The 23,035-nt window shown below is 44.1% G+C and overlaps 1 protein-coding gene across 1 annotated transcript in view; it reads right to left on the bottom strand.

Moving 5' to 3' along the window:
* Window positions 1-206: 206 nt before the first annotated feature.
* The window catches only part of ches1 (checkpoint suppressor 1), an 85,217-nt gene continuing 62,388 nt past the window's right edge, over window positions 207-23,035 (bottom strand). The window contains exons 4-6 of the mRNA XM_042503177.1: window positions 17,761-17,819; window positions 9,007-9,115; window positions 207-5,888 (exon numbers count right to left, since the gene is read on the bottom strand). Of these exons, the coding sequence (XP_042359111.1) occupies window positions 5,327-5,888; window positions 9,007-9,115; window positions 17,761-17,819 (730 nt within the window). The 3' untranslated portion in view covers window positions 207-5,326. The remainder of the gene's footprint in view (window positions 5,889-9,006; window positions 9,116-17,760; window positions 17,820-23,035) is intronic.

Below are 23,035 nucleotides of genomic sequence, written 5' to 3'. Positions count from 1 at the left end.
TGAACGCACATTTAGCAGGAAAACAAGCTACAAGTTGTGTGTAGTGGGACCAGAAGATCGAGGCTAAACGGAGAGCTGCGAACAGCTAGCGACAGCGGGGTTAAATCGGTTCCGTGTACGTTTGTAACTCCGTTATCACTCGCTTGATCCACTCGGACAGCAGATCCGCCCCGGCTCATTTCCGTCAAAAGGAACAGCCAAACGAATCTTCTGCAACTCGTATTTTTTATTATTGCAACCAACTGGAAGACAATACATCACATAAACATCATTGCAGTTTTTCAGAAAATGGAAAACAAAATAAAACAACATTTATATATTTTTTGCCACGGTATTGGACAACGTTGATATTTACATGTAGTGATGAAATAGGTCTTGAAATCATTCTTTGGCAATATGATTGCACAATAAGGAGAGAATTGAACATTTACTGGAAAAAAAAATAAAAAAATAAAAACAACACCCGGGTGCACTCTGCATCACATCTCACAGATCAATAACAGTTTTGCATTTTGACATCTCTAACCTATGGCTTTCCAATATTCAGCTCAGACAGTCACCAAAAAAAATGGCAGTATTGTAGATAATTTTGTCAGAGAGAAAACAGAAAATGAAAATGTGCATAAAAACATCAACAAATAAAAAAAATGGCAACTGTTTTTTTTAAAATGTTTGGCAGGTTTGAAACTAAGACCTGTTTTAGGGGCTTTTCAGGCAGTGAAGAACATCATCCGTGGTCTATTTTATGTGTTGCCGTGTTTTTCCGGGACTCGCAGGTCAGGAGTTCATCCTTCCTGCGTGTCGCTGAGTGAGTCAGAGGGAAAAAGGCGGTTGCTAAAGCAACACGTTCTCCCCTCGACATGCCTCTTGCCAGCTGAACACGTTATTAGTCACCACAACAGTGGATTGTTGCTGCAGATACAGCAGAGTGCTTGACCTGGGCCGCGGGAGCACTCGGACAGATATCAGACGAGAGACGGATGGCACACAACAAGAACACTGACGGTGTCTCCTTTTAGCCTCTTTTTTAGATGTCGGCATGGATACCATACAAAATGCAAAGCCAGTGATGCATGCTACAGGTGGCAGAGGACTGTACCAGTGGATGAGACATGCATTTGACTATCACTCCATTGAGTTTTGACCAAAAAAAACCTCGTCTGACTGCTGCTACAACCGTTTTCTCCTGCAGAGCTGCTTTTTATAACCACTGCATCTCTGCACGTGAGGGGAAATTAATACTTTTATGCATTCCTGTTTCAGCACAAGCATGCCGAACAACGGCAGTGCAGTGTTTTTATCACTTCTGATGCAAAAATGTCTCGTGGATTTCAGTAAAGTCAGTGTTTTCATGACCATTAGTGAGATACACAGAGCGTAGTTGAGTGGCAATATATATTAAAAAAACCCTCTGATCTCTGGATTGGACATTTGACATAAATATATTTGCAAGCTTGACATCGCAACCCGTTCTCATCCAAACTCGCCAAATACCGTTTCGTCAGTGGACCCAATAGTGAAAATATGACGTGCGAGGGGATCCTCCTGCATCAGTTTTGAACGCTCACGGATGGCGTGTAAAGTTACGCTCGTTACATGCACAGAGTATTTCAAAATAAACTTGAAACAAACGTAAAACACTTAATTTTTCGGCTTACATCCATAAATAGGTTTATCACGGTTTGGCTTATAATTATTACGTGTTACTAATGTAATGCCTCGTGACACACGTCATGTCACATATGTCACCTGCGTAGCATGATTCACACAGGAGCTCGCTATGTTGTTATTGATATAATTCCACTGATCTCTCCTTTTCACACAGGAAACAAACCTTTCGGGTGAAAGTCCAGAGTCTGTTTGACCCATGGATGCAGTGTTAGATACAGAATTGGGGAGACGTGGGGAGGTTCAGCACACTTTCACACTTTCCTTTTCTTTTCTTTTCTTTTTGGTGTGTGTCATTTGTATCATCCTCTCTCTGTTTTTCCTCTCTGTTTTTGCGGGTCCGTGAGCGCTGCGCAGGCAGAACTCCTCATGTGATCTTTTTTTCCTCAGCAGCAGTTTGAGCAGTTGTGGGGTGGAGAATCGATCAGTCAATCATAAGTGATCAGATACGATCAGATCAGAGAGATGACTGAGACAAGCAGCTGGTGTAACGTTACAGACCCAACTCAGTCAACTGTTCAGTTTCACTTTCACTGCATTTGATACTTGTCTGCTCCTTCTGTGCCCAGAGTCCGCTCCACCGAGGGCGTGGTGTGATGAATAACCGAGCAATATAACAGCACGCCTGATGAACGGTCCAACTCTAAAATTAAAAAATCTAAATGTTGCAGCACATATTTTAATCGTGACGCGCTTCCACAAATAAATGCATGTGCGTGAAACCCTTTGGTGCCTTTGTGCAACGGCGTCGGACCATGAGATCCGCTGACAAAGTGGTAGTTTTCGGTAAGTTCGGTTGTTGCCCGCGACATCAGAAATAGCTGCCCCCTGAAGTGTATCACACCACCGTGAAGAGTGCCTCTGTGTGTTAGTTTCTGACGCCAACATCACTGAAAAAGCCGTATTTGGGTTTCAGCGTACTGAACCACCGTGAGAGGTGCCTTTGTGCGTCGAGGTCTGATGCTGACATCACTGCCAAAGCGGAGGTATTTGATGAGTTGGGTTGTTGCCCGCTTTGTCCGAAATAGCCTCTGACATAGTGACAAACAGTCCACTGACATACTGACAGTATTTGACGAACAGGGTCGTTCCACGCTGCTTCAGAAAAAGCGCCGCCTGGTGTGAATCATAACACCACAAAAAGGTGCCATTAAGCGCTGGTGTCGGACAGATATCGCTGACTAAGGGTCAGTATTTGACGAGTTGGGTAGTTGCATGCTGCGACAGAAATAGCCACCACCCACTACGCATCACGCTGCAGCGAACGGCGCCTCTGCATCGTTTTCTGATGCTGACATCACTGCCAAAGCGTAAGTATTTGACATGGTGGGATTTTGTCGCCACCTGGTGCAAATCAACACCACATAGGGTGCCTTTGTACGTCGTACTCTGATTTCACTGACAAATTGGCGATATTTGATGAGTCGGTTGTCACCCTCTGCGTCAGAGATAGCAGCCTCTCAGTGTGAATCGTACCGTAGCGAAAGGAGCCTTTGAGCGTCGCTATCTGACTCCAAAGTCCGCTGACAAAGTGTCGGTATTTGACGAGTTGGGTTGTTGCTTTCTGCATCAGAAATAGCCACCGCCGGGTATCGTACCGCTGCAAGAAGCGCCGTTTTGCATCAGTTTTTGACGCTGACATCACTGAAGAAGCGGTGGTATTTGACAAGCTGCGAGTGAGAACAGGCTGGACATCCACATCCTGTAATCAAAGGGTTAACAACACTGTATGTAAACGAAAAAAACAAAAACAAAAAACAATTTCTCACTTTGCCATCTCCAACTTTCCTGTTCATGTCAATCCGACTCCTACGTAGCCTATTTAGAGATATGAGGTTCTTCCAGGACACCTACAAAGTTCGCCCGTCTGATCCAAACATTTACACAGATGGAAAATAAGGACACACGTACATTTACACACAGGCAAGAAAAGAAAGAAAACGAAACAATACTGTCATAAATAAAGACGTTCTGTCCGAACATGTCGGAGACATGACAACGGAGGTACTGAGGGCAGGCAGGCAGGCAGGCACAATGTTAAAGGGTGTGTGTCCCGGGCACACAAACGCACACACTCTACAGACGTGTTCTGAAATAACACCGGGGTTAACACCGAACACCTAAAAACCACTGTACAGGCAGAAGAAGACGGAAGCCCACCCCTAAGAGGTGATTCAGCTGGCCTACGTAAGCCTGAACCCGAAGCCCCGAGGCGGCACCTGCAGGGCCTCCGAAATTGCAGAGTGATCTCCCCACGCTCCTCCCTGAAGACGTGTCTTTGAAAGCCCGCTCAGAAAAACAAAACAAAAAAAAAAACAACAAAAAAAAAAATCAAAGAAACAACAACAACAAAAATCCAATATAATCACGGGTATAAGAATTGGCGGCAAAACTTTTTTTCTTTCCTCTAGGATCAAGGTTTATATGAAAATAAGTCATGCTTCATGCTAAATACATTGTTTATCTTACATGATCTTTGAATAAAAAAGATTTGCTTTTTATCTTATTTACAAGCACCCATGCAATATAACTGAGAAAGTCCTGCAGGTCAAATTGCTTCAATTAAGAAAAGGAAAAAAATAAAATATTTTCTAACCTTTTTACAGAGTTGTCCGCGCCGGACAAATTGCTTATATCTTTATGAGGGTAGAGTGAGGGTAAACAGACACAAACAGAAACCCACAGTTCATGTTTATAGTTCTCTGACACTGTCAAAATGAAGAGGAAGGTGCGGCAGCTGCTGGGAGCCGCCGTTTTCTCTATAACCAGGCGTCTACGTCTATGGACAGGAGTACTGGGAGCTTTTAGGGACGTTTACATTATGCAACAACAACAACAAAATGAAGGAGATATTGCCTCAGACCCGGCACACTATCCACCTCTATGGTGATAAACATGACCTTTTTTTTATTTTAAAATATCTATCTTAAATACTATGAGTGCTCTTGAAATAAACCATGTCTTTACCCATGATGCTTCTATTATAAGTGGTGTTAAATAATCTTAAGTGCATGAATATATATCACATTGGGTTTTACAATTATTTCGACTCCCTCCACTACTATGCCTTCCTTTTTTATTCTTTTTTTTTTGTCAGCTGTCGTATCGGCTACATGAAGCAACCTGGTCGCTTATCTTTGGCACAGTCTCACATTTGTGCTCGTGGATGTCGGAGAGTGACGCCGTCGGCCGCGAGAGCCCCCGAAGTCTTGTCGTCGCTGCCGGCGTCACCGCGAGATTGCTACAGATTCACATAGAAACAAACAGGTAAGACAAAACAGCCATTCTTGTGTGTTTATGTTCTGTAACGCTCCTCAATGTGATTTCCGTTTTGTCGCGTCGTCCAAATTAGTGACAAAACATGCTTTTTTTTTTTTTTTTATGGCTTTCATCCCCTTTTAAACAACAAAAACAACAGAGACACATGAGAAATACCCATCGATGTTAGTGTTGCTGAACATGTAGGAAAACATAGATTTTTGATATTGCCACAAATAAGTAGGATTCACCTAATGCCCTGCAGATAGATAGAGGGAGATGAGAAGTGTCCGTGGAGACTAATGCTGTAGTAACGTTACCTGTTGACCTATTCGTGTGTGTGTGTTTGTGTGTGTGTGTGTGTGTGTGTGTGTGTGTGTGTTTGCATGTTTTCTGTGTGTTAGTTTCTCAGGGCCTCTTTCTGCTCCTTCTGGCCCTTGGCGGTGCGGTTTGTGATGTTGTTGAGGCAAGCTCTGACCCCCGCCAGGTGGAGCAGCGACCCCGCCGCCTCCTTCATCTCCTCGTCGTCGCTCTCCGGCGGCTTCTCCACCGCCGCCGCCGCGCGCCGCTTCTTCAGCGGCAGCGTGTCGCTAATGCCCCTCGCTCGGTTTTTGGTCCAGGGCAAGCTGCTCCCTGCCAGAGTCCCAGCTCCGGGCCCCGAGCTACGTCTCTGTCCGCGCAGGGGCTGCTGGGAAATGTAGGTGGCGGCGGCGGCTGTGGTGATGTGAGAATCCAGCGGGATCTCCCTGGGCTCCGGTTTGACGTCTTCTTGGATCTCCACGGCGATGATGTCGTCGTCGTCCAGCGGGGAGGAGGGGGTGCCGGCCTGGGAGGAGCACAGCCTGCTGGGAGATTTGGCGGTGCTGTAAGTGTGGTCGTCCTGGAGGTCCTCGCTGCAGAGCGGGGGAGAGTAGCGGGAGGGGCTGTCCTGTCCTCGGCTCAGATAATCTCCGAGGGACGATCTGCATGAGGCGAGGACACAGAGAGAATATTGTTAGTGTCACGCTGCCGGCCAGGTGGGCCGCCGCCTCGCTCCGCTGACGCCGCTCCTCCGGTTCGCTCTGCGTTCGGCTGCACGTGACGATCTATCAAATATCCCCCGAGGGCCCGACGTGGATATTTCTGCGGTCAGATTAAAAGCTTGTATCTCCAAAAAAAAAAAAAAAAAGAGTCGGCCTTTCCGTTCGGAAATGAGCAGAGTCATTTTCAGATTGCCACCTTTGCATTTTTCAAATGACACGGAGCGTTTAGAGCAGCGTCTCCCCGAAGACACGAGACTCACTCAGGACACGACGCACCTGAAGCAGAGACGCTGCGCTCAGGGGCCAGGAACATGATACACGTCTCTAGGATTTTAGGACATTTCAAGGATTTAGGACATTTCTCATATTTTAGGACATTTTCAGGACTTTAGGACATTTCGCAGACATTTTTCAGAGTTTAGGAAGTTTCTAGTGTTTAAGGACATTTCATGGATTTCAGAAGATTTCTAAGATTTTAGGATGCTTCTCAGACTTCAGGACATTTCTTAGATTTTGGGATGTTTCTAGAAGTTTACGATGCTTCCAGGATTTTACGATGTTTCTTGGATTTTAGGATGTTTTTTAAGATTTTAAGACATATCTGGAACTTTAGGACATTTCTTGGATTTCAGAGCATTTCTAGTATTTTAGGACTTTTCTTTGATTTCAGGAAATTTCTCAGACTTTAGGACTTTTCTTAGATTTTAGGATGTTTCTTGGATTTTAGCACTTTTCTTTGATTTTAGGATGTTTCTTGGATTTTAGGACTTTTCTTAGATTTCAGGATATTTCTCAGACTTTAGGACTTTTCTTAGATTTTAGGATGTTTCTTGGATTTTGGGATGATTTGAGGACTCAGGGGCTTAGTTAGGCCCTCTGTCGGGGGTGCGGGGGATCCTCCACTGGTACTTTTTTTGATAAACAAGCTCTATTTCGTTGCTGTTTTAGGCACTCTGGCCCCTTATGGAGACTAAAAGTACAAAAACAATTCCCAGTGTGAATCACTTTATTTTTTATTGTGAGTTAGAAAATGTTTGGGGGTTTGGGGGGGGGGGCACTCGGCACCTTATCAGGGGCCAGATTCGTCCCTCAGACTGTAAATTGAGCATCGCTGCTTTAAAGTCAGAGCACCACAGTGAAGCCATTTAACCACTGTCCACTATACATCAGCGCCGACATTATAGTGCGACACATATTTTGCTCTATTAGTCAGAAGACACTTTTCTCTGTAAGGCATTAAAGGACAGCGCTGCGCTCTGACAAGCCATAAATCAAAAGGAGCTTCAGCGGCGTGCCCTGTCCCCCGGACATCTTCTCCCCTCCGAACGAGAGGGTTAGCATATTATTAATATCTTATAAGAAAAACATGCACCCCTTACAGTGATCAAATATTCACTGCATACCTTTAGTGAGACTTTGGAGATGTTTAATTCATTATGCGGTGCGGGCCATCATACTCTTACGCTCCTATGATGGATGTGCATGTCCATGCATGCTCCGAATGTTCTTGAATCACGAGGCCTCTCCCTCTAATAAACCTGTTTGTGTGTGTGTGTGTGTGTCTGTGTGTGTGTGTGTGTGAGACCATTATATAAACACACCTGGATAAAATGTTCTGAGCGGCAGGGAGCGTGTGAATGCCTCTGACTTTTGGACACAATAAAGATGAAATTATGTAAACTATCAGTGGAAAATTTTGGTGTGTGTGTGTGTGTGTGTGTGTGGGTGTGTGGGTGTGGGTGTGTCTTTGTGTCTGTCAAGGAATGTGTTTGGGAAAGCCCTGACATTAATGATATGGTTAAAGGGACTGTTCATCCTAAAATCAAACATATTTTCCGTCTCACCTGTAGTGCTGTTTATCAAAACTGTTGCTCTTAAGTTTTTTTGTTTTTTGGGGGCTTTGAGCAACACAAGCCGAGTGCGATCTAGGTCCATCACATTTGAAAGAAGGCAGACATCTCTACGCAGATATCAACACTCGGCCTCTCACACCAAAACTATCTCGACTGACAAACAGCAGCACAGGGGGGAGGAAAAATATGTGGATTTTAGGGTGAACTGTCCCTTTAAGGTCAACAGGAGCAAAGTTTCTCAGATTTCTTTTCCAATAAAAAAGAAAAAAACATGCATGTCTTTTCAACATGACCCCGTCTAAAATATGTGTGACCAGATCATTAAATCATAGATGTTTATTAGATTTTTTTAACATGTTTTAAAAATAAAAATTGAATTTATCATTTTATCAGGTTATGTTCTAAAATATAATTCAACATTAAAATGTTTTATTTTTTTTTTATTTTTAAAATGTATTTATCATCTTACTTTTTAAAAATTAATTTAGTTTCAAAAATTAATTGTTACATTTTATTTTATTTTTAGCAAATAATTTAATTTATTTAAAATTGAATTAAAATAAATCAAACTTGGCAGCCCTAATAGATTAGATAGACAAATAGACAGATAGATTAGATATATAATTCTAAAAATAATTCTCTAACTCTAAAATTTATTTGATTAAATTTTTGTTTTAAAAACTGAATTTAACATCTTATTAAAAAAAAAATATTTAAAAAATTTATTTTGAAAATTAATTCATTCTTTAAATTAATTTTAACATTTTATTTTTTAGATTTAATATCATGTTATTTTTACAATTAAATGTAATCAAATATATAGATAGACAGATCTCAAAATTGTTAAACTGTAAAACAAACAAATAAACAAACAGAAAAAGATAAACAATAAACAAAATTACAAACACAAAAATGTTTAACTTAAACTCAACGAAAAGATTCAAACAAGCAACAGAAAATGTGCTCGTTCAAAAAGGAGAAGAAGAAAATATAAACGTATGATTTCATAGCGAATCAGTTAATTCGTTTATGAACTTCATTTAACGTATAAACAAACACTTCAATATTTACACGCACACACACACACACACACACACACACACACACACACACACACACACACACACACACACACACACACACACACACACACACACACACACACACACACACACACACACACACACACCCGTGACCTTACTGACCGTATGGCCGAGGTTCTGCTCCCCACGGGGCTGACAGGAAGGGGTCTGATCACCGGGAAGAGCGCCTGGCTCCTGACGCGGGCGCCATTTTGGATCACGCCACGAGGAACTAAAACAAAAAAACAAAAAAGAGAGAAAGCAGACGTTAGAAACAAACACACAGTTTCAGAGCAGGAAGGAAACACTTTCTCCAACGTCTCCGGTCGGACCTGGATCGGACCCCGGAGCAGCTCGATGAGCGTTCACCGACCGTCTGAGGCCAACAGGGCGATATTGATGAGCACGGCGAGGTTAAATGGAGCGGGAAAGCGTCATAAATGAGTTAAGGCCGCTGCGAATCATTCAATTACCAACGACCGCTGAGCTCGACCAAATCCAGCCTGTCTGACGCTGCGGGCTCGACAGCAGGCGGCTCCGAGGGAGAGGGAGGAGCCGCGCGCTCAAAAATGAGCGATGAACAACACATTTCAGTGGTGGACGCCTTCAAACCTGAAATATGCTCGATTTCTTTCAAAAACATGGAAAGCAGGTAAAGAAAAACTTCAAAAAAATGACCAAAAAATGACAAGAAATCAGCAAAAAGTTACAAGAAAATCACCCAAAATTATACAAACAAAATAAAAAGAAAAGAACCGAAACAGGAAGTAACCTGAAAGAGTGCTAAAATAAGATAAAAAATATTTCCTATAAATAACAATTATTTGTGATGGTCATAATAATTATAGATTTTTGGTATTTTTCCTTTGTTATTTGAAAATTTTCAAATTTTACCCTTTGTTTTTTTTTACAATTTGTGAGACTTGTAATTTAACAACAACAAAAAAGATGTAACTTATTATTTAAAGAAAAAAACGTCATAAAATCTTACTTCCCATATCTGAGCATTTTTGAAGAAGAGTTTAAGTCAGTTTAATACCATTAAACGCCTTATTTTTGGATTAATGAATTCAATGCCTTTTCAGACTGTTTAAGGATCTGCAGGAGCCAAATCGTATCAGACAAAATATAAAGTTAAATTCAAACTTGCTCGGAGCGCAGTGGAGTTCATTATTAAGCTGAAGAGGTTTAATTCAAATAATCTACGTAATCGTCCGTGCGGTCATCAGTTACCGGGCGGATTAGGCCTCAGTGAGGGAGGAGACGGCGGTCAAATATCCAAATATCCACATCACCAAACTGTCAAGAAAAGTGGAGAATCTCCCAGAAGGCTCCACAGCTGCATCTGTCTCCGCTGAGCAAACAGACACATGGCGACCCACCTGGACTTCGCCAAACGCAGCGTCCCTCTGCGGCCTAATGAGACAGAAATTGAATTCTTGCTCTGAAACACTTCAAACCGGCAGAAACCAGGCGCCGCTCATCACCCGGACATCACCGGAGTCTCTGCGGCGTCACACAACAGAGGCGGACACAGACGGAGGACGAAAACGACACACCGGCCCCAAGCACACATCCGGGATAATGGGCCGGCTTTGGGACAAATCCCTGGATGTCCCCGAGCGGCCCGGACGAAGCTCGCGCTGAAAGCCATCTGAAAATCTGTGGGGAGCCCTGAAGACCGAGCTTTACCAACACCCCCTGATCCACACCGACGCCCCTGATCCACACCGAGGACCCTGATCCACACCGAGGACCCTGATCCACACCAAGGACCCTGATCCACACTGACGCCCCTGATCCACACTGACAGTGATCCACACCGACGCCCCTGATCCACACTGAGGACCCTGATCCACACCGACGCCCCTGATCCACACCGACGCCCCTGATCCACACTGAGGACCCTGATCCACACTGACGCCCCTGATCCACACTGACAGTGATCCACACCGCAATCCTCCACCAAGTGCTCCACATCAAAAGACACAGCTTATTTTAGCTGGTTTTAGCTGGTCTTTGATAGTCCTGACCCTGACCCATGTTGCTGGTCTTTGATGGTCCTGACCCAGCTCTTGCTGGTCTTTGATGGTCCTGACCCAGCTCTTGCTGGTCTTTGATGGTCCTGACCCAGCTCTTGCTGGTCTTTGATGGTCTGACATGCCGGTGTGACCAGCCTGCACATGTTTATCTTCATGCATAACACATGACAGCAGACTTTACTGATTTATGTCCTTTGCTTTTCATACGTCCCCCTCATGACTCTTTTATGTCTCCAAACTCAGAGACTTTGATTTGGTTTCCGTTTTTACAGAAACTTGAGAGGATAAACCAGCCGGACCGACCATCACAGGCAGGACTGAGCAGCCAAACCATCCAAACTCTGCAAGAAACACCTTAAACTGGTCAAACAAGGTCTGTTTCACTTCACTGTAAAGACACCTAAATACACCTATACGACGATATCTGTGTACTTCACTCAATTAAATTTAAAAAGTATAAAAATATGATGGTAAATAAATAATAAAAAACTAGGGTATGATTATCATTTGTCTTAAATGTTTTTGAATCTTGTTTTTATTTCTCTTTTTTGTCCCTCTGATGCTTTATACCGTTTTAAAAAAAAAATAAAACTTAGTAGTAAATTAGTTAATTATGCAAATATTCGGCAGGTATAACAAGCTTTAGTTTCAACCTAACTTTTCCGGTGAATCCTTGCTGTTTTTACGTACATTCGTCTTAAAATAAACAACCATTACCATATTTAATCTTCTATCATAATATCAATATAATATTTATAATATTATTGCTGATGATTATTTGTCAAAAATCTCTTTGTGTAAATATGTTGTGAAAGTACCGATAAACAACCCTACAACATTGAGGTATTTGGTAATATATTGTGATATTCCTCCGTATCGCACGCTCCTATTCAGAGCAGAAACATTCAGCGGCGTTAAAAAATCGTTTGTCTCTGACGCAGCTTCAGATGTTCAATCAAGGTCAAACTCGTGACTTTGGTTTCCCGTTTTTTCACAAACATTGAACGATCCGTTAAACACCAGAAGAGAGATCACTGTGAGCTCTGTGGCAGCTGTAAATCTATTATCTTTACTGTGTGCTGCAGACGAGCGGAGAGCACAAGACCAGAAGAGTGTGTGTGTGTGTGTGTGTGTGTGTGTGTGTGTGTGTGTGTGTGTGTGTGTGTGTGTGTGTGTGTGTGTGTGTTTCGCATCTGAGCCAGAGGCCTCTCATTACTCAGGGCTGGCTGCTCACCACACACTCCCCCAGTTCACCCAAACAGCTGTCAGCTTCATCTCTGGGGTCAGTTTGCATTTTGCAAATGACGACCTGCTGTTTGCTTTGTCTGCCGCAGACGAATTTGTTGAGGTGCAAATTCGAAAATAGCGTTATTATACAGTAACTTAAAGGAATAGTTTATCTATTTATTTATTTTGAAGTGGAGTTCTTACCCAGCGTCAGTGTGTTCAGTGCAATAGAGTCAGTCGGCACAACCCCAGTTTGGAGAAGCAGACTGGAAGCTGAGCGACGTGCTGCTGAGGTCATTTTGGGACATTTCTAGGATTTTAGAATATTTCTCAGAATTTAGCACATTTTTTGGATTCTACGTTTCTAAAATTGGAGGACATTTCTAGGATTTCGGGGCATTTCTAGGATTTCAGGTGGGCTTCCCCTCCAAAAGTTGGAGATCTAATTAAATGTAATAAAATTAAAAAAAAAAAAATGCATTTGACTCCTGTGTCCTCCCAGCTCTGGACGAGGTCTGCCCACCCAGCACAACAAAAACAAACAAACAAATAAATAAATAAGAAAAATAAAATAGGAACAAAAATTTTAAAATGATAATTGAATAAATACATAAATGAATAAATAAAAAGGTAAAAGGGCATTATCTAAAAATTTGCTGGAGGGGATTATTAGATATGATCATAAAAAAAGGAAAAATGTCCCCAAAATTTTATTTATAATTCTTTTAATTATGTATATAACATGTTAAAAAAGAAGAACTTTCTTTGGGTTATTTTTATTCTTTTTTTTCAGGTAATTTCTTGTAACTTTTTACTAATTTCTAACTAATCTTGGGCCTTTTTAAAAAATAATAAAATAAAACAATCGCTTCTGACCCTCTGCTCATGTTTTTTTTTTTTAAAGAAACTGGGCCACTTTGCTCATGTTTTAAAGGGATACAAAAACCAAACTACCCCTTTAAGCTTAAAAATACTCAGTAAATTTATGATTGATGTTAAGAGGAGAAATATAATCCACCCCAGGAACCACGAGCTCATTAAAACATACACGATCTGACGGCGCGCCCCCCCCTCCAGAAACCATCCCACCACGTATATTTGCTCCATGTAGTATCACACAGATGAATTATGATAGCGGTGTTTGTTGGTGTGTTTCTGCAGCCTTCCCCCGGCCGCCTGTGTCCACAGTAATCTTATTGACTCCAGTTAGTGCGGCTCTGCCCCTGATATCTCCAGCTCTGCTCTCCATAACCTTATAAGTAGGTCCCTGCACAGAGTCTCTTTTGTAATCTTGATCACTGGCTGCATGGCCGTGTGTGTGTGTGTGTGTGTGTGTGTGTGTGTGTGTGTGTGTGTGTGTGTGTGTGTGTGTGTGTGTGTGTGTGTGTGTGTGTGTGTGGGCAGTGCATTAGGTCTCCCCGGGTTGATGTGTGCACCCACCCCTCCCCTCCCCACCTCGCCGCTCTCCAGTCAGGCTTTGGGTTGCCATAGCAACGGCTCCCCTTCCACATGCCACAGAGTGGTAGATCATGCATCAGCAGAGAAAGTGATAGAGAGAGAGAGAGAGAGAAAAGGGGGAAAGGAAATACCAAGCTCTGTTTGACATGGCCTCTCATAGCTCAGCGACACACTCCTGACCACCACTGTTTACCCTCGGCACACACACACACACACACACACACACACACACACACACCTCCGAGCACAGACTCCTCTGATGTGTGCACCTCCGAGCGTCGCTGTTTGTGTTTCTCTGCAAACCTCTTTGTCTTCCTAATTCTGTTGTTGATTTCTTCCCCGCTCTATCGATCTGGCTGTCGTTCTATGTATAGTGGTGACTCATGTCTCCAGCTGAGCGTGCACGCCGTCCCCGCAGATAAAAAGACAGGGACATATACAAGCTATGGCAAGGAGACTCAAGCTGCTTTGCTTGGGGGCCACTCTTGCAAAATGACAGGAGGTCAGGGGCCAATCACAGCAGCCACATACGTGTTTGTATGATTTTAGGACATTTATGGGATTGTAGGACGCTTCATAGATTATAGGACGTTTCTTGGATTCTAGGACATTTCTCGGGTTTTCGGAGGGCTGCCCTGTAAAAGTCAGAGATCTGAATCATCAAAACAAACAAACAAATCTGGCAAATATTCTTATTGAGATTTTTGGACATTCTGAGAATTTTAGGACGTTTCTCGGACTTGAGGACATTTCTAGGATTTTAGGAGTTTTGTAGGATTTTAGTAGGGCTGCCCCCTAAAAGTCACAGATTTAAATTGCTAAATATTTGTATTGAACGGCCAAATCTGATTTGACTGACATAACTGTGAGTCGGGTACAGACCTAGATTTTAGGATGTTTCTCCAGTTTCAGGACATTTCAGGACATTTCTCCTTTGAGACATTTCTAAAAAATTTTTTTATAATTTCTAGTATTTTAGGACATTCGGGTCTTAGGACCTCTAGGCAGCTAACCACTTGACTGATGGGGGGTCGGGCATCCCTCCTTACACTTGGCACAGTTCCACTCTTTAACTGCAACTATATTTATTATGCATTTTATTAGACTTTTATTATGTTTGTTGTTATGCTTTTACTGTGTTTTTATTGTTTGCTTGAATGGAATTTGAGCAGCTGACTGACGGATTAATAAAGTATCTGTCTGTCTGTCTGTCTGTCTATCTGTCTATCTGTCTATCTGTCTGTCTGTCTGTCTGTCTGTCTGTCTGTCTGTCTGTCTATCTGTGGGGGGTGTGGGGGATCCTCCACTGGCACCTTTTTTGATAAATAAACGTTAAATAAATATGTTGATGCTGTTTTTTACACTGACACCTTCTGTAGACTAAAAGTATTTCCAGTGTGAATCACTTTATCTTATTGTGGATTAAAAAGCGGTTCGGGGGCCAGCAGCAGTCTATCGGGGGCCAGAGTTGGCCTGCGAGCTGTAAGCTGAGCATCGCTGTGCTGAGGAGAGGACATGAGGAACTAAGAGCAGCTCCCAAAGCCTCACTTACTGAGATTGAGCAATACATTTTACAAGCTCGAAGCAACGAAGGAAAAAACCCCAAAACACTCGGTTTGGATGCGCAGAGGAAAAACAAAGTAAATACAGAAGAGAAGAGGTGTCTGTCTGCGTCTCTGCCTTTTTCCTGGAGAGAAAATATCCTCTCGTCTGTCTTTTTTCCTGCGTCTGGTCAGCCGCTCTGCCTTTCTGTCTGCTTCCTACGTCTTCGCCCGCCCGCCTGTTTTCCAGGGCGAGCGAGGCCCTCGGCCTCCCTCCCCTCGCCGCCGCGCTCTCATGCGCCGTACACGCACTCCTCTGCTCTCCTGCTAAATGAGTTCCACATGGCCCCGCAGGCTGCAGGCTCCGCGCGGCCCGGCAGAGGAGCGCAGCACCAAATATACTCACCCTGAACTCACACGCGCCCGGCCCAAAGGTTCAAAGGTCACTCCCAGCAGAGCTCCACAGCGGCCGCTCGCTCAGTCAAAACACCCCCCCGCCTGTCGATCTGCCCGCTCGGCTGCTGGAGTTAAACTACAGAGTGTGAGGGCGGGATGCGTACTGACGTTGTGCAGGTGGGCCGGCAGATGAGCTGCATGGCTAACCAACTCGTCAGCTGAGCATCGCACTGGTTCCCTCGTCCAAAACCTTGCGGGATTTTTCATTATCGCCAAAATTAAGCTCTGTAACAAATTTGGAAAGTGCATTCAAACAAGCACAACCGTTTTTCGCTTTTTCTTTTTTTAATTTTGTTCCTTTAATTTCAGAGAACGAACCTGTAAGTCTGAGTTTAGTGTTTCTGGCAGGTTTGACGGGTGATTTGTAAATAGCTGTAATTCAACAGACGTAAACCAAATTTATGGATAAACAAAGTGTTTGTGATGCTGCAATTAAACATTTAACAGCTGGTCATCTTCTCTGTTATCTTGGAAACACCCTCCTCCGCAGCTGACAGCTTTAGAGCAGGTTTTTAAATGAGCGCCACTGAAACTCGGTGACCAAAGTGCCTAAATAAAACAGGGACACTTGGCCCAGCGCGTCTGAGACTCAGAGATCCTGAATGATGAACTTCGGGGTGCTGGGTTGGATTAAGGACGAGGCTGCCGGGCTGCGTCCTCCAGAGCCGCGGGGACAGGCCGAGTCCGGCCCGCCTGGGCTCTGAAAGCTCTGGGAATGGAAGTAATAACGGAGGACACTAACAGCCCCGAACTGTCTCTCCGTGGCAGCCGTCCCCTCCTCCTCTCTTTACTCGCTCTCCTTGTCTTTGCCTCTGGCTGTCTGTCACAACTTCCGAATGTCACGCCCGACCGTTCTGCAGCCTTTCAAAAACACATTTAAAAAGTTTCCTGCTTTCCCCCGAAACACGCATCCTGGCTGTCTCCCTCTCCATCCATCCATCCATCCATCCATCCATCCGTCCGTCCGTCCGTCCGTCCGTCTGTCCATCCATCCATCTCTGTCCAACTGTCTGTCCATCCATCCATCCAACCATCCATCCGATTGTCTGTCCGTCCATCCATCGTCATGTTTCTAGTATTTTAGGACATTTCTTGCATATTAGAACATTTCTAGATTTTAGGATATTTCTCTGATTTTTGGACGTTTCCTCAATTTTCCGACATTTCAAGGATTTTAGGGACATTTCTTTGATTTCTGGACATTTCTTGGATTTTAGGACATTTCCTGGATTTCAAACAATTCTCCCGTTTTAGGATGTTTCTAGTATGTTAGGACATTTCTAGGGTTTAAGGACATTTCTCTTTACATCATTTTTAGGATTTTACAGTGCCCTGTGATTTCAGGGCATTTCACAGATTGTTTTATGCACTCTTATTTATCCTAAAAGTACAAAAACAATTCCCGCTGTCAATCACTTTCTTTCATTGTGAATTAGAAAATGGTTGGGGGGCCACTTGGCACGCAATCTGGGGCCGGATTTGGCCCGCGGGCCATAAGTTGAGTATCACTGGTCTAGAGGGACTCCAGGTTTTCAGACACTCTCTCCAACCTCGGCTCCTTGACCATTACTACTCCATTATCAGCGGCGATGGAGGGCGCGCCGCAGACGCCTAATGTATCCATTTCCCCCTCCATTTAGGACTCGGCAGCCCAGCGAGCTCCCGGAGTGCTCCCTGATTGGGATTGAATGTCCATTTAAACTGCCGTCCAGCCACCGGGGAAGAGGAGGATGAGGAGGAGGAGGAGGAGGAGGGAATAATGGAGGAGTGAAGGAGTAAAAGATGTTGAATGAGGAAAAGGAGGCGAGGAGATTGCTCCCACGTCTCTGATTTGAGATTTTCTCCCCCCTCTCTCTCTCTTTCCCTCACTGTGTCTCCATCACTTCTTTTTTTTTTTAAAACTTTCAAATACGCCTCCGTAGAAAAAGCTCTCCTCCTCTGGCGCCGAGCCAAGTGTCAGAACTCAGCACTCGGTATTCTCAAGGTGCGCTTCTAAAAAGAGGGATTTGGAATTGAGATGATTGGAGTTGGCACATCCGTAGAGGGTGGATGGTGGAGGAGGGGGGAGGAAGAGGGTGAGACAGAGAGAGAAAAGAAGAGAAAGAAAAGAAAGAGATCACACACGTACAGTACAAGACTCGGTGAGACGGTACCTTGTAGGAGAACTCCTCCGTTCTTTCTGAAGAGGGGACTCCCCGACCACAATGGAGGACTAGAGAGGAGGAGAAGGGATGTGGGGAGGGGGAGACAGAGAGAGAAAACTGGTCAACCATTTGATCATGTTGCAGCAGCCAACCAGCCCAGCAGGCTTCATCACGAGGCAGATAGCAAGGCAGGAATTTGAGCCCATAAGCCAGAGCTTCTGATTATAGTGATTAGATTCCCGGGTGTCCCACTGTTGCCATTATTCCCTGTGATTACCTCCGAGAATTACAGCCTCGCCGCTGTAGTCCATGGGGGTAATTTCTCATGACAAACCCCCGCCGCCCGCCACTAGTCCATTCACACACACATTCAAACACCAAAAAAAAAAATCCATCAGCGCACACACATTTTAACACCCGCTCGTGTCACATTAAAACACACCGACGCTGCGGAGACACACACTCGGAGGAACACACACTCGGAGGAACACACACTCGGAGGAACACACACAAAGACTCAGTTTAGGTGATCATTGCACCACTAATTAGGGAGGTAATGACGGCATTTCTCACATAGACGGAGACGTCTTCACTCGCACGTGTGCACACGCAGGAAGACAAAAGAGACGGTTCTGATGGCGGATCCATAATTTTAAAACGGTGCCAACACAAAGATATGGAAGACCCGAAAACTCGAATGAGTCACTCGAATATGGCGAAACAATATGTATCATGATACCTGGGTTACGATTAAGCTTGGGAGGTGTTAGAGTAAAGCTTGATATTGTTTTTTTAGAGCTGATACCGATTATTAGTAGTTTATGAGACGGATAACGGATAACAGGAACCAATATGCACGTACAATAAAAATGCAAATATTTCTGTTAAACAAAACTTTGTTTAAATGCCTTTTACAAATGTTTAAGACCAGAGGGAGATACACAGCTGCAGCGGAGCCAAAGCAGTGCACTTTGTCATTAATTAATTTAATCGGCAATCATTAAAATAAAATGTCAATACAGATTATTGGCAAAATGACAAATATCTATCTGACAAAATCCATCGACCCCTATATTACAGTATACCAGGGTATTTAGAAATCCTGACGTTATGTTTTTCAGTACCGTCATAAATTCAGGCGCTCCTCTGTCTATTAAACTCATTGTATGTAGTGCACAGCATGCACCGCCAGAGCCCAGTGTCCGATCTCTACTGGTGGAACAGGCAGCAGAGCTCAGAGACACAGTGACACCTAGAGGGCTGGCCAAAACACGAAAACACCGAGTCATCGCATGTTACGATCCCGGTACCCTCCAGGATCTGCTGCTGGCGTTCTGGGATGTTGCATCCAACGGCAGGACATCAACAGAAGCACATAGTTACGTTTGGGCAACAAAAGTACACGGTTATGTTCAGGAAAAAAAGTGATTATATTTATGCAACAAATGCATGTGGTTATATTTAGGCAGTAAAAACACATGGCAACCAACACCAGAATGTCAACAAATGCACGTGGTAAAATTCAGACAAAAAACATCACAGTTTGGTTCTACGTTTATACGTGCGGCGAACACCGGGCTTCTGGGTGAGGGTTCAGGGTTTGTTGGACCGATACAACAGCTGTCCTGCCCGCCCTAAAGGGAACTTCCAGCTCGTTATATCACATCGCTACAGACAACGTTTCAACCTGACGCCGTCCGACAGAGTATCATACCGCCACGACAGGTTACAAACTGACGCCACTCGGCGGCGAATCAAACCACAGTAAAAGGTGGATTTTGGCGTTGGTATTTTACGTCGAAGTCACTGACAAAGCGGCGGTACATAACAGCTTTGGATGGAGAACGGGCTGGGCCAATGTAATGACAGATTTTTACTACATGGTCATTGGCCAAAATAGATAACGAAAACAAAATATTATTGTCATTATTATTATTTATTTATTTTTATTATTATTTTAGGATGACATCAGGCAGGGGAGTACCGATGAAAACTAGCTCCCCCGCTGTTTCAACTCACATGATGGGTTTCAGTGAAGTAAAAAAAAAAAAGGGTATTAAATTTAAAAATTCTATTAGTATTTGTATCACTCTAACAGAATTGTAATTTTTTAAATGATTCCCAGTGCTTTTTCTGCAAAGATGTTTTTCTGTTATTCTCTTTTTAATTTTAAATTTTCTAATTAATGAATTTCTTAAAAAAAAAAGAGAAAAAGAAAGGAATAATAATAATTTTTATTGTCATTAATAATAATTATTATGTCAAATGAACCTACAACTTTTTTATTATGTGTTTTATCTCTTTTTTTAGCAAATATATCACACCCAAAATATGAGTGTAGGGAGGGGGAGAGAGAGAGAGTCTAACTCTACAAAGGCGGGAGTTTAGGTGATCATTGCAGCACTAATGAGGGAGGTAATGACGGCATTCCTTACACTGACGGAGACGTCTTCACTCACACGTGTGCACACGCAGCAAGACAAAGGACACAGCTCTGCTGCGGGATCCATAATTTTAAGAGTGGAGGAGAAAAATGGAGGGAGGGAGAGAGAGGGAGGGAGGGAGAGAGAGGGAGGGAGGGAGGGAGAGAGAGAGGGAGAGAGAGGGAGACGGAGGGGAGAGAGGGAGGGAGAGAGAGGGAGGGAGGGAGGGAGAGAGAGGGAGAGAGAGGGAGAGAGAGAGAGAGGAGAGGGAGGGAGAGAGTGAGAGAGGGGGGGAGAGAGAGAGAGAGGGAGGGAGGGAGAGAGAGGAAGACGGAGGGAGAGAGAGTGAGAGAGAGGGGGGAGAGAGAGGGAGAGGGAAAGAGAGGGAGAGGGGGAGAGAGGGGGGGAGAGAGAGAGGGAGAGAGGGAGAGGGAGGGAGGGAGAGAGAGAGGGAGAGAGAGGGAGAGGGAGGGGGGGAGAGGGGGAGGGAGAGAGAGAGAGAGAGGGGGGGGAGAGAGGAGGGAGGGAGAGAGAGAGAGGGGGAGAGAGAGGGAGGGAGAGAGAGAGGGAGGGAGGGAGGGAGAGAGAGAGAGGGAGGGAGAGAGAGAGAGGGAGGGAGGGAGAGCTCTTCCAGGTTGAGTGGTCTTCAGCTCTCTCCATTAGCTCGTCTGACTGCTGCTTTCTCTCTTTCTCTACACAGCTGCCTCCTGCAGCAGCATCCCCTTAAATTTATTTTTCATTTTCTTTAGTTTTTAGAGATAAAACAAGAGAAGTCAACTCCTGACGCACCAAATGTTCTCCACCGTTCAAACGTCACAGGTAACGCCGCCTAAACACCACGTCAGGACAGGTGTGCTGCTGTGTGCAAAGAGTCGGGCACATACAAGATACACACTCAGCACATTACATATAATACTGAATATTAACATACTTTAATATTATTGCTGTGTATCTATTTCATATTTTTACACACTTTGTGCTACTTATTTCTTCTTGCCATAATTCAAATCGTGCACACAACATGAGAGAAAATGTGTGTATTGTTTCTTGCATGAGGCCCGTAGTGTGTCTGCCATCATGCTCATACACACATACTTTTTTTCTGGAACATAATTTTGAATATATATTTCTAATAATCATAAACATAGTTTTCTGAATGTTTTTTTTTCTTTTTTTCAGTTTTCCCCCTTTTTTTTTTTTAGATTTTCAAAAAAAATCAAACCAATTTTCTCATATTTTTTATTGGGTTAAATATAAAGGCATCAGAATGGAGCAAAAAAACTGATGTCAATTCAGAAATGGTTAAATAAAAAGAGTACAACCAGGAAAAGTATTAGTGTTATAGATGCACAATATTCGATTTTTCCAATATTTTCTAACACTTTTTGGCTGATAAAAATATCAAGAAGACAAAGCCAAAAATAACGAAAAATTGGTAATTCTCACAAATTAGTGGGTCGTAATCGTGGATACCAACAAAATGAGAAAAAAACTGTTTGTGTATCGTTTCTTGTATGAGACTCATGGTTTGTCTGACAACATGGTCATATGTACACACACACACACACACACACACACACACACACACACACACACACACACACACACACACACACACACACACACACACAGAGGACAGAAACACCTGGGGACGCTGTGAAAAAAGCAGCCCACTCGTTCTCACTCATCAGGAGAGTTTCCTTTGTAATGTGAGTCCTGTTTTATGTTCGGCTAAGCTGCTGAATGAGAGGATTTGGACGTCTGCACTTGTGATGTGGCTCTCACCTCGCCAGATGCAGCCGAGAGATGGACTCACACATGCGCGGCTGCGCGCACACACTTACTGTACACACACACACACACACACACACACGCACACACACACACACACATACATACACACAAGAAAAAAAAAAAAGCAAAAGCAGCAAACGCAAATTTCAGCCCTGAGCCACCTGCTGTTGCCATGGAGAGTTGCCACATTGCGTTGCCACGGCGATAACATATTTTTCCTGCGCTAACAGCCTGTCTGTTTTCCCTACTCCCCCCCACCACCCTCGCCCATCTCATTCTCCCCCTCTCTCTCCCCATCGCCGTCTCTCTCTCTCTGAACAAATGGCTTCACAGTGCGACATCACCTGCCTTATACTACATGTGTTGCCATGGCGGCGTTCCCGTTACCAAGGCAACCCTGTGCGTTTAATGTAGTGGGCGAGGGGCTAAACTCGTGGCAGACGCTTGTTCTGCAACACCCCCCATCTCCCCACCTCCATCCAATATCTCCTTCCCCTCGTCTTTTTTCCTCCGATGGAGGGGAGAAAAAGACAGAGAGCTCCTCCCCAACCCCCTTGAGACACCCTTTCCTCCTTCCATCCATTCTTTCCTCCTCCTCCTCCTCCTCCTCCCTCCTCCTCCTATCCAGATGCTGATGGGGTGTGAAGGAATGCACCATGGAGCTGACCTCCTACCCAGCATGCTCCCTCTCCCTCTCCCTCTCTCCTCCACACACACACACACTCCTGCATGTCAGACACCCATTTAGAAACGCATGCATAGGATACACCCCCCCCCCTCCCCACACACACACACACACATCTGAACTAACACACACATGCAGATGCAATCACACACGTGGACACACACGCTGAAGCAGGTGGGGGTCGACTCAGAGTGAGTTATTGCCACCAATAAAAAAAAAAAGAAAAGAGGTGTGAGCGACAAAGAGACGAGGACAAAGAAGCATCGCAGCTCTCTTCACTCGCTCCACTTCCTCTCCGCGTCTTCTCGCTTGTCTTTTACTCCCGAGTTGTTTCGAACTGCTTGAGACAGTCCTTGACCTTAACATAATAGACACGCCGTGC

This window comes from Plectropomus leopardus, chromosome 16 (assembly GCF_008729295.1).
Source record: "Plectropomus leopardus isolate mb chromosome 16, YSFRI_Pleo_2.0, whole genome shotgun sequence".
NCBI classification, from domain to species: Eukaryota; Metazoa; Chordata; class Actinopteri; order Perciformes; family Serranidae; genus Plectropomus; species Plectropomus leopardus.
Note: the sequence above shows the minus strand (reverse complement) of the source record. Positions and strands in the feature narration are given on the sequence as shown.